Here is a 12,297-nt window from a genome sequence, read left to right as displayed (position 1 = left end):
AAGTGTTTCATAAGTGTGAAAACCCTGGATATTTTTAAGGAAGAAAAATTTCGGCCTGTGTTTGTGACGACAAAACCAGGTATTTTAAGCCAAAACATGATATTTTCCGAACCCTAATTAAATGTTTTTTGTGCCTAAACTTCAGCAGCAACAACATAAACAAATGTAAAGTTCCAACATATCTGTGGACATACATTGCCATCATTCATTCTGGTGATTAGGTTGGTTAGAAACCTCATTGCTGTTTGGAAACTTTGAATGCTCCTTCAAACAGCAAGAGCCTGTTCCGCCAAATCTAACTGTGAAACTATTTGCTATAAATGGACAATTCCTTCCAACTCCTTTATTTTAAGGTAAATGGAATGTCTTACTGTCCGACTGCTTGTGTTTCTTGCACTATTGGACTTTTGTTTCTGTGATGTCCTCATATTCCCAAACCACAGTCAATGCTTTGGTGAACACAGTCATGGTCAGAGGTTTACATACACTTGTAAAGAACGTGTATCATGGCATTATTGAATTCCAATAATTTCTATGACTTCTACAACAATGTTTCTGTGATGAATGGAACACATACTACTTTGTCAAAAAAACATTCATGAAGTTTGGTTCAATAATGAATTTATTATAGGTCTTCAAAAATAAACATACAGCAACTTTCAATTTTGGTGATTATAGGAAGTTGTGTGATTCAAATGTGCTTTGCAGCATGGCCTCTAAACTTCCTCTGAATGATTATGATTGATAACAGCTGATGACTTTTCTGGGCCCATTTTAATAGGGGCTTGTTTGATATACCCATTAGACTCAGCCACAAACACTACAATGAGAAAGTCTAAGGAGCTCAGCATTGATCTGAGAGAGCACATTATTGATTTGAACAAGTCGGGAAAGTCACTTGGAGCCATTTCAGAGCAGTTTCAGGTCCCAAGATCAGCTGCACTAATAATTGTAAGTATAAAGTACATGGCACAGTTGTGTCACTGCCACAATCAGCAAGAAAACGCACACTATCACCTGCTGCTGAGAGAAATTTGGTCAGGATGGCCAAGAGCCAACCAAAAACCACCAAAAAGCAAGTCTGCAATGAATTAGAAGCTGCTGGAAGACAGGTGTCAGTGTGCATAGTCAAGTGTGTTTTACATCAACATGAGCTGAGAGGCTGCCGTGCAAGAAAGAAGCCCTTACTCCAGGCGCAGCACCTTAAAGTTGACTGAAGTTTGCTGCTGATCACATGGACAAAGAAAAAACCTTCTGGAGGAAAACTCTGTGGTCAGATAAACAAAAATTTAGTTGTTTGGCCAAGCACACCAAACCTACTGACAAGCATTGTGGTGGTAGTATTATGCTGTGGGGTTGTTCTGCTGCCAGTGGATCTGCTGCTCTAAAGAAAGTAAATGGAAAAATGAAGAAGGAGGATTATCTCCAAATTTTTCAGGAAAACCTACATTTATCAGCCAGAAGATTGGCTCTTGGGTGCAGTTGGGTCAGGACAATTATCCCAAACACATTAAAAGTGGTAAGGTAATGGTAATTCAGACTAGAATTGAGGTTTCAGAATGGCCATCCGAAAGTCCTGATTTGAACCCCATTGAGAACATGTGGACTGTGCTAAAGAAACAAGTCTGTGCCAGGAAGCAACAAATTTAGTTGAACTTCTCCGATTCTGTCAAGAGGAGTGGCTAAAAATTCAGCCAGAGGATGACCAGAAGCTTGTGGATGGCTATCAAAGGCACCTAATTAAGGTGAAAATGGCCAAGAGACATTTAACCAAATATTGGTATTACTGTATGTATATTTTTGACCCAGCAGATTTGGTCACATTTTCAGAAGACCTATAATAAATTCATTACTGAACCAAACATCATGAATGTTTTTGTGACAAAGTAGTATGTGCATTCCATCACAGAAGAATGAGAGCTGTAGAAATCACTGGAACTCAAGACAGCATTATATACATGTTCTTTACAAGTGTATGTAAACTTTTGACCACGATTGTAAGTGGCTCAGGAGAGAGGAGATCAGAGAGTGGGTCACTTGTCTACATGATCACTCAATGGCTGTTTAAAGCTCTAGGATCAGCTTAGAAGCTCCTATCTGCTCAAATGAGCAGTCACTCAAACGGCTGCAGGATCTCCAGTGTAGAGGTATAATGGTGTCTGCTGTGAACTGAGTTTGTTTTTTATAGATAAAAGCGTGAAAAATCTTCCGCGATTGAAGTATTTTGCCATTTCATCACTGATTTTACTGTGTTTTGGACTAAATATGTGGCTGGAATGGATCTACTAGACATTTTGAAATAAAAGAAGACAGTTTTGTTGGAGTTTGATGCATTACTAAAACACCCAGACACTTTATTGGTGAGTTGTCAAAACTTTGCTTGTATGCTTGTGTGTTGATTGTATATTGCTGATGTGATTTTATCTTGAAATGGTTTGCATGAATAGATTCACGAGAATCTAATCTTTCTAACAATATATGACATGACTATACATTAAATTGGTGCTTTTGCCTATCTGCTTAGCTGTGTTTGTAAAGTTTGGCAACCTAGCTGGATGGCCGTGGGCAAGCTGCTGACTTACCAAGTGGTTTTTGTGTCTAAACCTAACCAGAACAAACGCACAGCATTGTCACAACATAAAATTGAAATTTCAACCTAAAGAAATTTAAAGTTTCAACATACACATCTATTCTGGTAATTGGGTTGTGGACACACATTGTCTCACAGTATGTGTTGTCACACTGCCCATCCCTACCAGTCTCAAAAATGTGTTGAAGTAGTTTAGTGGAATGTGTAAAGTAGCATTAAAGGAAAATAGTCATTTAAAGTACATGTAATCATGATATCAGTCTGTGAGAGTCTCAGTGAAATGTCTGTCATGGTAATATCTGTCTTCCTCAGTACAGCCTGCTCAGCAGCTCAATGGCAGAGAAGTTCCCTTCAATCTGAAACTGTATATCCTGTAATTAGTACAACAATAAATCATTATCCACATGTTCTCTTTCAAAACGGCACCCACTTGCTTGTGTTGCAAGTTCAGCTTGGAAGAAGATTCAAGCTGCTCCAAAACTCAGTCACAACAGTCCTGTGTGACTGATGAAGATCAATGAGCGCAAAAGTGCCCCAGTGAAAGTCAACAAACAGCAAGCCCAAACTCACTTGAGCAGGTTTCCTCCACTGAAGAAGACTGGAGTAGGGCGCTGAAACCTTCAGAAAAAGCTAGAGAGAGACCAACAGACAGCCACAGGGATGCCATATTTTTGTAGGGCAACCCTTAAGTTAGGATCAACCTGGTTCCCTCCACAAAAAGCCCATGGGATTTTTCAACTGGATTTTGGATTAATGGAGGAAATAAGCTCTGGACGCTGAGTAGGAATATATCGCTGGACTTTATGACACATTCCTGTGGCACTCTACTGAAGAGAAGTAAATTCTAGAGGGTGCATAACATATCCATACATTGCTTAATTTAGTACTTTGTAAAAGTACAATTCTTGTTTCGTGGAATCCTCCATAGTTTTATTTTTCATGAAGCCATGAATTAACCTCACAACTTTTAAAGTACTTGGGTTTCCCCTGTCGTAAATGTTTCATCTTCCATAGAAAGACAGCTCAATAGTTCTTTGAACCTCTGGCTTAAAGCTGTTTTTTGTGGGTTTTTCCACAACACAAATCGCACATTTTTCAGATTTGATTGATTGTATGTAAAATGGCAGAAAATATCACAATATCCCAGAGCCCAAATGTTGTCTTTAGATTGTTTATTTTGTCTGACCAACACTGATTTTGGCCTTTTTGTTAAAAATTATTTACCAAAAATATTATTTTTTTATACCACAAATGAGATGATACATGAAAGATTGTAAAAGATGGTGTTAAGAGTCACATCTATGCTATTACACATTAAAGTTCATGTGGTCAAAGATAATTAAAAAAAACAAGTCAAGGTCAGCTTGCTAGCTTTCATCAAAGTTTTCAGTAACACCCAATAAGATATGCTCTTCTTCAGTGAATGGAGTTCGCTATTCTGAAAACTGTATGAACAAACTCAGTTAACAAATCAGCTGATCCTGAGTTACTTTTCTTTTGTAACCTTCACAAAGGAGGTTATGTTTTAACCTGTGTCATTTTTTCCCATAAAAGGGGCAGGCCCAGGATTTTTTTTTTTCGCTTTCTTTCACATTATGTGATAGGGCATTTTTCAACAGTTTTGTTAATTTCTCGGGGAATAATGCATGGATCTTAAAGAATTTTAAAAAACAATTTAATGTGGATTTTTTTAATACAAATCTGGAACTAGTGGATTTAAATGTTTTATGTAAAAGGCTTGATTGAATTAAATGTGACTGTTGCTGCCTTGGGAGAAGTTTGCGCTCTACTGAGTGTCATTCTAGTTTGTTTATTTATATGTCAAACTAAGTTTTGGAGCCATTGTTTGTGGTGTTATATTTGATTGAATTATATTATCGAGAGTTTTAGTTATTTTTCCACCCAGGGAACATGAAGGTAAGTAGGATTCTGGTGTTCTGCTATGGACCCTGTGCTATGCACGATTGTAAATGCACACATAGAAAGCAGGTCGTTAACAGAAACTGGACCAAGTGTTGTAGTTTGTATCCCAGGTGGGAGCGACCCAGCACTGCTGTTTTGCATTGCACCTGATAACATTTTAAAGCAGCAGAGTGAAACTACACCAGGAAATCCATCTCAGTGTGTGATGTGGTGGGTGTGTAAGCTCTGTGTTTCACTGCTGTATAGGACAGTTGACTCTGTCTGTGGAACCATTTGCATTGCAAATATAGGCTGAGGGGCCTGTTTGAACATGCACATGGTCATCAACAAGAGTAGCCCCATTCGCACTGCCCTTCCAGTGTGGGAATCATGCGACGATTCTCCGCATCGTCGTCTGTGTGAAAGTTACAGATGCAGAGAGGGGGGACAGTTTCGCTGCGGCTCTGATAACCTCTGGAAGTAGTATCAGGGCTGCAGCAGAGACGAGCCGGTGTCTGTGTGAATGGAAAAGCTAGAGGCGCAGAACAGGGTTGTGTTGATGTGATGGTGTTCACAGTCTGACAGCTAAACAGATCCTTCACTCATCAAATAAAAGAGAAATGTCCCACAAAGCAACATTACAGGACCAAACAACAGTAATGTGGTAACTGGTAGTGTCTTTGGCAACTTATATGAGAAAAAAAATACTGCAGTTTTCCGTGGAGAAGCAGCTGTCGTCCTGTCTGTCCTACTGACTCTTTGTCACATTTCTGCCTGAAAAACAGCGTCTGTCCCCGACAAAAAACTTTAACTCACCAAGTGTTTGTCTCCTTCCACTATTGTGTTGTTGTAGTTACTGTCTTGAAAAAAAAAAACCGCGACAGTCAGCCCTCCTGACCAAGACTTCAGTGAACTTTCCCCCAGAAAACAGCATCCCTCCCTGCGACTGACAGAGTCAGACAGCGTCCTGTTTACTGATGGAGATTATGTAATTATGTAATTTAGAGTGAAAAATTTAACTTCCAGGATGCATGGTGGGTCAGGATCTCAATCACAACACATTATAACAGCATCCATATGATTTTAAACAGTCGGCCGATAGATTGCCAGGTAGACCACAGGTGTCAACGGTCATGATGTGTACCGTCACACCTCTTTTGGATCCACAGCACCAGCGTGCTGTATGAATTGACACACTGGTGCGGCTTTACGCCGGAGCTGCTTGGTTCAGTGTGAACAAACAAAGGCGGAGAAATGGCGAGCCTTCGCTGCGGCGATAATGCGGAGTCTCTGTGTGAAAAGGGCTAGTGCGTTGGGTGTGATGTCACCCCTCAACCCCTCTACTACCTCCACACACACAAATACACTCACTACTTATAACAAACTGTAACTCTTCCCAAAATTGTATGTTAACACATGTTTCTGTCTATAATGATCACATCTTAATGCATGAATACATACATACATACATACATACATACATGAACAAAGTACAAGTGGATGTTAACTTGTGGCTATTTAAACTAACTACACCAATGGCACATTATAGAAAACATACCAAGTTGAATGGTTCAAACTGTTTAATTACAATTACATCATCAGCTGATCCAGGTGATCCTGCACCTAGGTAAATATATTTATTCGACCTCAAGAAAGCATTAAAATATCCTGAAAAAGCACAGCTATATGATTAACAATAAATACATGGTTTATCAAGGAGAACATCTGTTGCCCCTAAAATTTGACTCTACAATCTCTAGTGCTGCATTCAAGGTACACTAAAAGATTGGGAGATACAGGTATCCAAATGTGAATAATGATCATGAGAACTTTCAGAAGCTGAAGACTCCAAAATGATTCAGTGGGGTGCTGTTTGTGATATCAACCCTCAAAATTTCATCACAAAGACCATTTGTGACATTTGTCATTATCTACTCACCCTGAATCAGCTGGAGATTCATAGGCCCCAAATTTTTTCTGGAGCTTCATAGCAAAACATAGTTGCAGCATAGCATTATCTTAATCAACTGAAGTAGCTGGGGACCTGGATTACATAACATAATGTGTATATGTACACATATATGTATATAATATTTTTTTAATAATACATTTATTTATTTTATGTTTTAAACGTCCCCAGCTACTTCAGTTGATTATAAGAATGCTGCAACACTTTCCAGCAGCATGGGGGTGAGTAGTCTGGTGACTGAATTCTCATTTTTGGGTAACAATTCCTTTAAAAAAATGTGATGTGACACAACAATTTCTAAATTCGACACTGCACTGGTTGATTGCCTGTAAAATATCAACTGTTGTATTAGTCTAGAAGTCTTTATGGGTCACATTTATTTTTACCAATTCCAGCCCAAGACTACATGTTTTATCTTATCGTATCTGATCTGACTGTTCTCAGGATACAGGAAGGATGAAACTTATTTTAGATTACATTTCAGTTTAAGTGTTTCCATTCGAAATTCTGTAGTACTTTGATAGTATTCTATGATTTTTAAATTAATTTATTTTATTTTCAGAAAATATTTCAGGGATTCCTCTAAGTACCACTAAAGGGAGCTTGCATACCACCAGCAGTACATGTACCACACTTTGAGAATAGCGGTTTTAAAATGTTGATCATTAGCTTGTAGCGCATAAGATCCACTATTCATCATATTTTATATATAGGTCAAAAACTAGACAGTGGATCATTAATGAACTATTATAGAGTAAATTCATAGTGCAAAAAAAATTGAAACAATTGTATGTTTTAAAAACTTCATATTTGTCCATTTCGGTTGGGAAATAAGATTTTCTATTTAAATGCAAAACAAATTATCTCTTGGATTGGTAAGATATTATTTTAGTGATATTGTTAAATGGTGCCATTCTTAAAAATCCATTATTCCTTCGTACCTTAAACACAGCGCTACAATCTATTGTTCAGTGCCTTTTCCAAACCCCGCCTACGCTGTGAGCGGAAGCTGTGATTGGCTGAATCTGAGTGCGGTGCCGTCATCGCTCAGAGCGCCCATTCATCTCTTCACTTGGGCGTTGGACTCCGCATCTTATTAGCAACAAGGGAAATTTCTCCATTTTGCAGCCTGTCTACAGCGACACGGCCACCAATCTGGGATTTTATTACTTCTCCTTACCTGCCAGCTTTTTCCTGCTATATAGAAAATTCCTCCTCGCTCTAACTGGACTTAGCTTTTCATTTTCCCTGTCAACTTTTTCTCCGTGCAGAGAGAGGGAGACATTAGCGAAGAGCTTTGAGTTTCAACAAAGAGGCTTGTGGGTCTTTGTTCGTTTTTTGGATCGGTTGAGTTTCTTTGTTGGAGCGAAAAGCATGGGAGCGCAATTGTCCAAGACAGCTGGAAAGGCTGAAACCGCGGCTGAAAAACCCGGAGAGGCTGCTGCTTCACCCACTAAGACCAATGGACAGGTAAATGATATTTTAACGCCCAGCTCCTCACATCCATCAGGGGAAATCTGCTCGTTTTGGAGGGGGCTGCGCTCTGAGGGCGCAATCCGTGCGTAAACGTGGAGAGATTGAATAGGCATCCGCTGTGGGAGTTTCAACCAAATGGAAAGACTTGTTTTCTATTCTGAATAGATTCTAGTTTATGAGCAACAGTTGATCATTAGAGATTTCTGGTGTTTTTTTCGTGGACTGAGCGGATATTTACAGGAAATTTAACAAAATAAACTAATCTTTTTGAGAAGGAAGCCACTTTGGTTGGACATTTTGTTATTAAATCACGTTGAATTGCGTCATGTGTTGAATGGTTGATTGTTAAATTTACTAAAACAAATGATTAACTGCTTTGGCTTTGATTTAAGCCGCCTCTTGCCCGTAATTGGGAAAACTGCTGAATAAGACAAGATGCACGACGCCAAAAAGGGCTGTGTACGCTCGGAGCACCACTCCTTTTGTTACAGATGCTCGAGTAGAAAGTGGAGATGGCAGCCGGCTTATACACAAGAGGGAAGACAGAGCCAGTGGTGCGCCCCGGAGAGAGGGAGACGGAGGGTTGCTGTTCGTAGTCGCTCCTTTTTAGAGTTAAAATTTGGGGAAGGGGAAAAGAATATAATTCATATTTCGTAATTTTTTGGAAATTTATCTGAACTGTGGTCTCCGTGATCTGCTGGTCTTATGAGCATCTGCTGTTTTAATGAGCAGCTGCTTTGCTTTGGCGCTTCGCTGCTGGAGCGACCAGACACCGACCCCTTGCGATCCAGTGGAGGCACTGCGCTCAGTGTAGCTCAGGATATGAATAAAATCCAGGGAGAACACATCATAAAACATGTTGCAATTTTCGTCTGAAGTATGGCTGGACTTTGTGTTTGATTATTTCCACATAAAATCAGCGGAAGCTTGAAATTAGAAGCAAGCACTGGGCAGCTTTTGTCAAGGCTCATTTGACAGTGTCTGCTGCCCCTGGTGTCTATCAGTGGCATTGTGTGTTTGAGTGTTGAAACCATGCCAGCTCTTTACAGGGCATTGACACTGACACTGTCTCTTGCACTCCTGCACTCAAACCCACCTCTGCCCTTGAATCTTTGCATTACATTAATGCAGAATTTGTACATCCTGTATTTTTAATACCTTCTATATTTTATCTTCCGTCTTTATTTATCAGCCATCCCACACTTTTTGCCTCTGTGTGGTTATATTGTTTATATTGTATATATTATAGTCACTGTTTGTTTGTTCATTGTTTATTGTCTTCAATGCATGCACCTTATTCACCAAGAAAAATTCCTCGTCGGTGTAAAATCCCTCTTGGCAATAAATCTGTTTCTGATTCTGATTCTGATTAACAGCCACTGTTTCCGTCTTTAGGAAAACGGCCATGTTAAAGCGAATGGAGATGCCTCTCCTGCAGCAGAGAACGGGAAAGGGGAGGTGCAGGCCAACGGCAGCGCTGCTGCAGAGGAGAGTCCCAAGGAGGAGGCTGAGAAGGCAGAGCCAGCTCCTGCTGACAAAGAAGCTGCAGATGAGGAGACAGTAGAAGCAGCATCTCCTGCTCCTGCTGAAGGAGAGGCAGCAGCAAAGGCAGAGGACGGCACTACACCTTCCACCAGCAACGAAACCCCCAAGAAGAAGAAGAAAAGGTTCTCCTTCAAGAAGTCGTTCAAGCTCAGCGGCTTTTCTTTCAAGAAAACCAAGAAGGAGACAGGAGAGGGAGCAGAGAATGAGGAGGCAGCTGTAGCCGTCTCCACAGAGGAGGCCAAGGCTGAGGGCACAGAGGAGGCAGTGGCTGCTAGTGAGGAGGCCAAGTCTACTGAGGGGGAGGCAGCACCTGCTGCAGAGCCTGCTAAGGAGGAGGTAGAGGCCAAACCAGAGGCAGCAGCACCAGTACCAGCAGAGAAACCTGCTGAGGAGGCCAAGGAGGCTGTGCCCACAGAGGAGCCAAAGGCAGAGGAGAAACCGGCCGAGGAGGCGCCCAAAACAGAGGAGGCCACCCCGGCCTCACAGGAAGCAGCTTCAGTGGATGCTCCAGCTGCAGCTACAGAGGCTGCTGCTGAATAAGTTCACAAAGAGAAAGAAATTAGAAAAAAGATAATCAAAGAACATTTCCCTGTTTGTATGTTGGAGTGACGCCAGGTCCTGGCTTTGAAGAACTTGTCTACAACCAGGGATATTTTAAAGCTTTCCTCTATTTTTGATTTTTGGTTTTCATTCCCCCTTACACAAAACCCTTCCCAGTCCATTGTTACTTCCACTCCAACGGGCTAGGGAGGTGGGTGGCTTCAATATGTACAACAGATTTATTGCATCCACACTGCCATATACTTTTTCATCAGTATTAAGTTGTTTTTTTTTTTCTTTTTGAATTTTTATACAAAATGTAAACAAAATGGTATGGACATGCCCATGGTATGAAGAAGACTCGGGTCAAGTTTTTAGGTGGGGGGGGGGGGGGTGAGACCTGGGAAATGTGCCACAGACTATTATGACAAAAGTAGTTAAAAAACTATGAGACCAACATCTATACACACCATATGGTTTACAACAATAAGTCCTTTTGAAATACAAGACATCCCAGAGTTAGGCTTTTAGGAAGACATATAAACTCATAGGAGCTCTTCACTTCTCATTAGCTGTACCAGTCAGTGATTCAGTAGGAATACAAGTTGTATAGGCTTTATTGTTTATTGTTGGTTTTATGACCTTAATAAAAATGTAAGTATGTATAGGCGGGGTGTTTTTAACTGTGATTATTGTACAAAATTAAATCTTGATTTCAAGAAGCACATGACGTTTGCAGCTCTTTTTCCACCCGCTCATTTTTGTAAGATAACAACACACAAGAAAAAAAAAAGTAATCCCGGAAGACCTTCTTAAGCAATTTTGAACTCAAAAACCAAGCTGTGATAAGTGGAATGGTTAATTGTTTATATACTGTGGTATGTTTTTTGATTACAGCAGGCAATGCTTTTTCAGTGGTCTTTGACAAAATTTAAGGAATCTATCAGATGCAAATGTTTGTGTAGCATCTTGTCTCGCTTTCTCTTCCTCTTTTCTTTTCCTTTTGTAAATACTGGAGAAGCCTTGACCAGTTTGACTTAGAGATGGAATGTAACTTTGCTTACAAAAAATGCTATTACACTCCCTTGCTTAAGGTGTTCTAATTTTCTGTGAGCACACTAAAAGCAAAAATAAATGTGAATAAAGTTTGAGCTGTATCTGTCTTTTATTTGTGTTATATATCTTAGATACATATGTCAATTTGATTGGCGAGGCTTTAAAGGAACAGTTCAAACTTTCTAAATTATGTGCCCCCCTCATGTTGATGGAAAGTCAGTTAAAGTTTCAAAGTCCACAACATTTTTCTGGAGCTTCACACCAAAACAGTATTGCATCATTCTCCTAAACAACTAAAGTAGATGGGGACTAGTTTAAAATGTAACAAAGTCCCCAGAAGCCCTGAGTTTTGAATTTTCACATGTAGATTAATTTTTCCTTTAAGTAGATTAATGCCATCCTAGGCACTGTATTTCTACTGCAGCAGCTCTGCTCCTTCAAGGCAAAATCCAGGATATAAACATTTATTTTCAAATGTGACAATACAGAAAATAAAAGTTGCTGAATAAAGGCTTAATTCTAACTTAGGGTGCACGATTTTCCTTCCTCCCCAGTCCCCCACTGGTCTGCTCTCACATTGCTTTGGCCACATCAGGGCCGAACCACGGTAATGTAAGTATGTCATCAAGTTGTAGCACACTGGAGAACAACACAGAGAACATTACTTTTTTGTGCCTTATTTTGTGTTGTTTTGGTCATAGACGGCCCTCTCACATTCACACACGCTTGTGCTTGAGCGACCATACTGTGCCGAAGCACACCTCTTCCAACCATGCCAGGGACAAGAAAGTGTACCGTGCTTGAGCACGGTACGGAGCACTCACACTAGTCAAACAAACTGGACTTTGGGGGTCAAACATGATTGGGCATGGTATGGATTGCTTAGTGTGAATGCACCCTTACACTATATGGCCAAAGGTTTGTGGGCATGCAAGAATTACATCAATATGTGATTTCTGTAAGTCTTTTTGAAAAACAAAAAAAACAGTGGGCATTAATCTGCTGTTTTAACAGCGTCCAGTCTGCTGGGAAGGCCTTTGGAACCTGGCTGCCAAATTTTAGCTTATCTCAAGGATGTTGGATGGGGTTAATGTCAGGGGGTCTGTGCAGGCCAGTAACATTATTCCACACCAGACTGGGAAAAGTATTGGTGGCTTAGGCCTTTTCATGTTGAACATACATTGAATACACTTTGTCATATAGTGAAGATGACCTAGAT

At 40.3% G+C, this 12,297-nt stretch overlaps 1 protein-coding gene across 1 annotated transcript; it reads left to right on the top strand.

The window, feature by feature from the left end:
* The first annotated feature begins 7,747 nt into the window (after positions 1–7,747).
* On the top strand, positions 7,748–10,050 carry marcksa (myristoylated alanine-rich protein kinase C substrate a). Its single transcript, XM_073493216.1, has 2 exons — positions 7,748–7,931; positions 9,333–10,050. The coding sequence occupies exons 1-2, from the start codon at positions 7,836–7,838 to the stop codon at positions 10,020–10,022; spliced, it is 786 nt and encodes a 261-aa protein (XP_073349317.1). The 5' UTR covers positions 7,748–7,835; the 3' UTR covers positions 10,023–10,050.
* Positions 10,051–12,297: the final 2,247 nt, after the last annotated feature.

The sequence above is a fragment of the Pagrus major genome, chromosome 22 (genome assembly GCF_040436345.1).
Source record: "Pagrus major chromosome 22, Pma_NU_1.0".
Lineage (NCBI taxonomy): Eukaryota > Metazoa > Chordata > Actinopteri > Spariformes > Sparidae > Pagrus > Pagrus major.
This window is presented reverse-complemented; position numbering and strand designations above follow the sequence as displayed.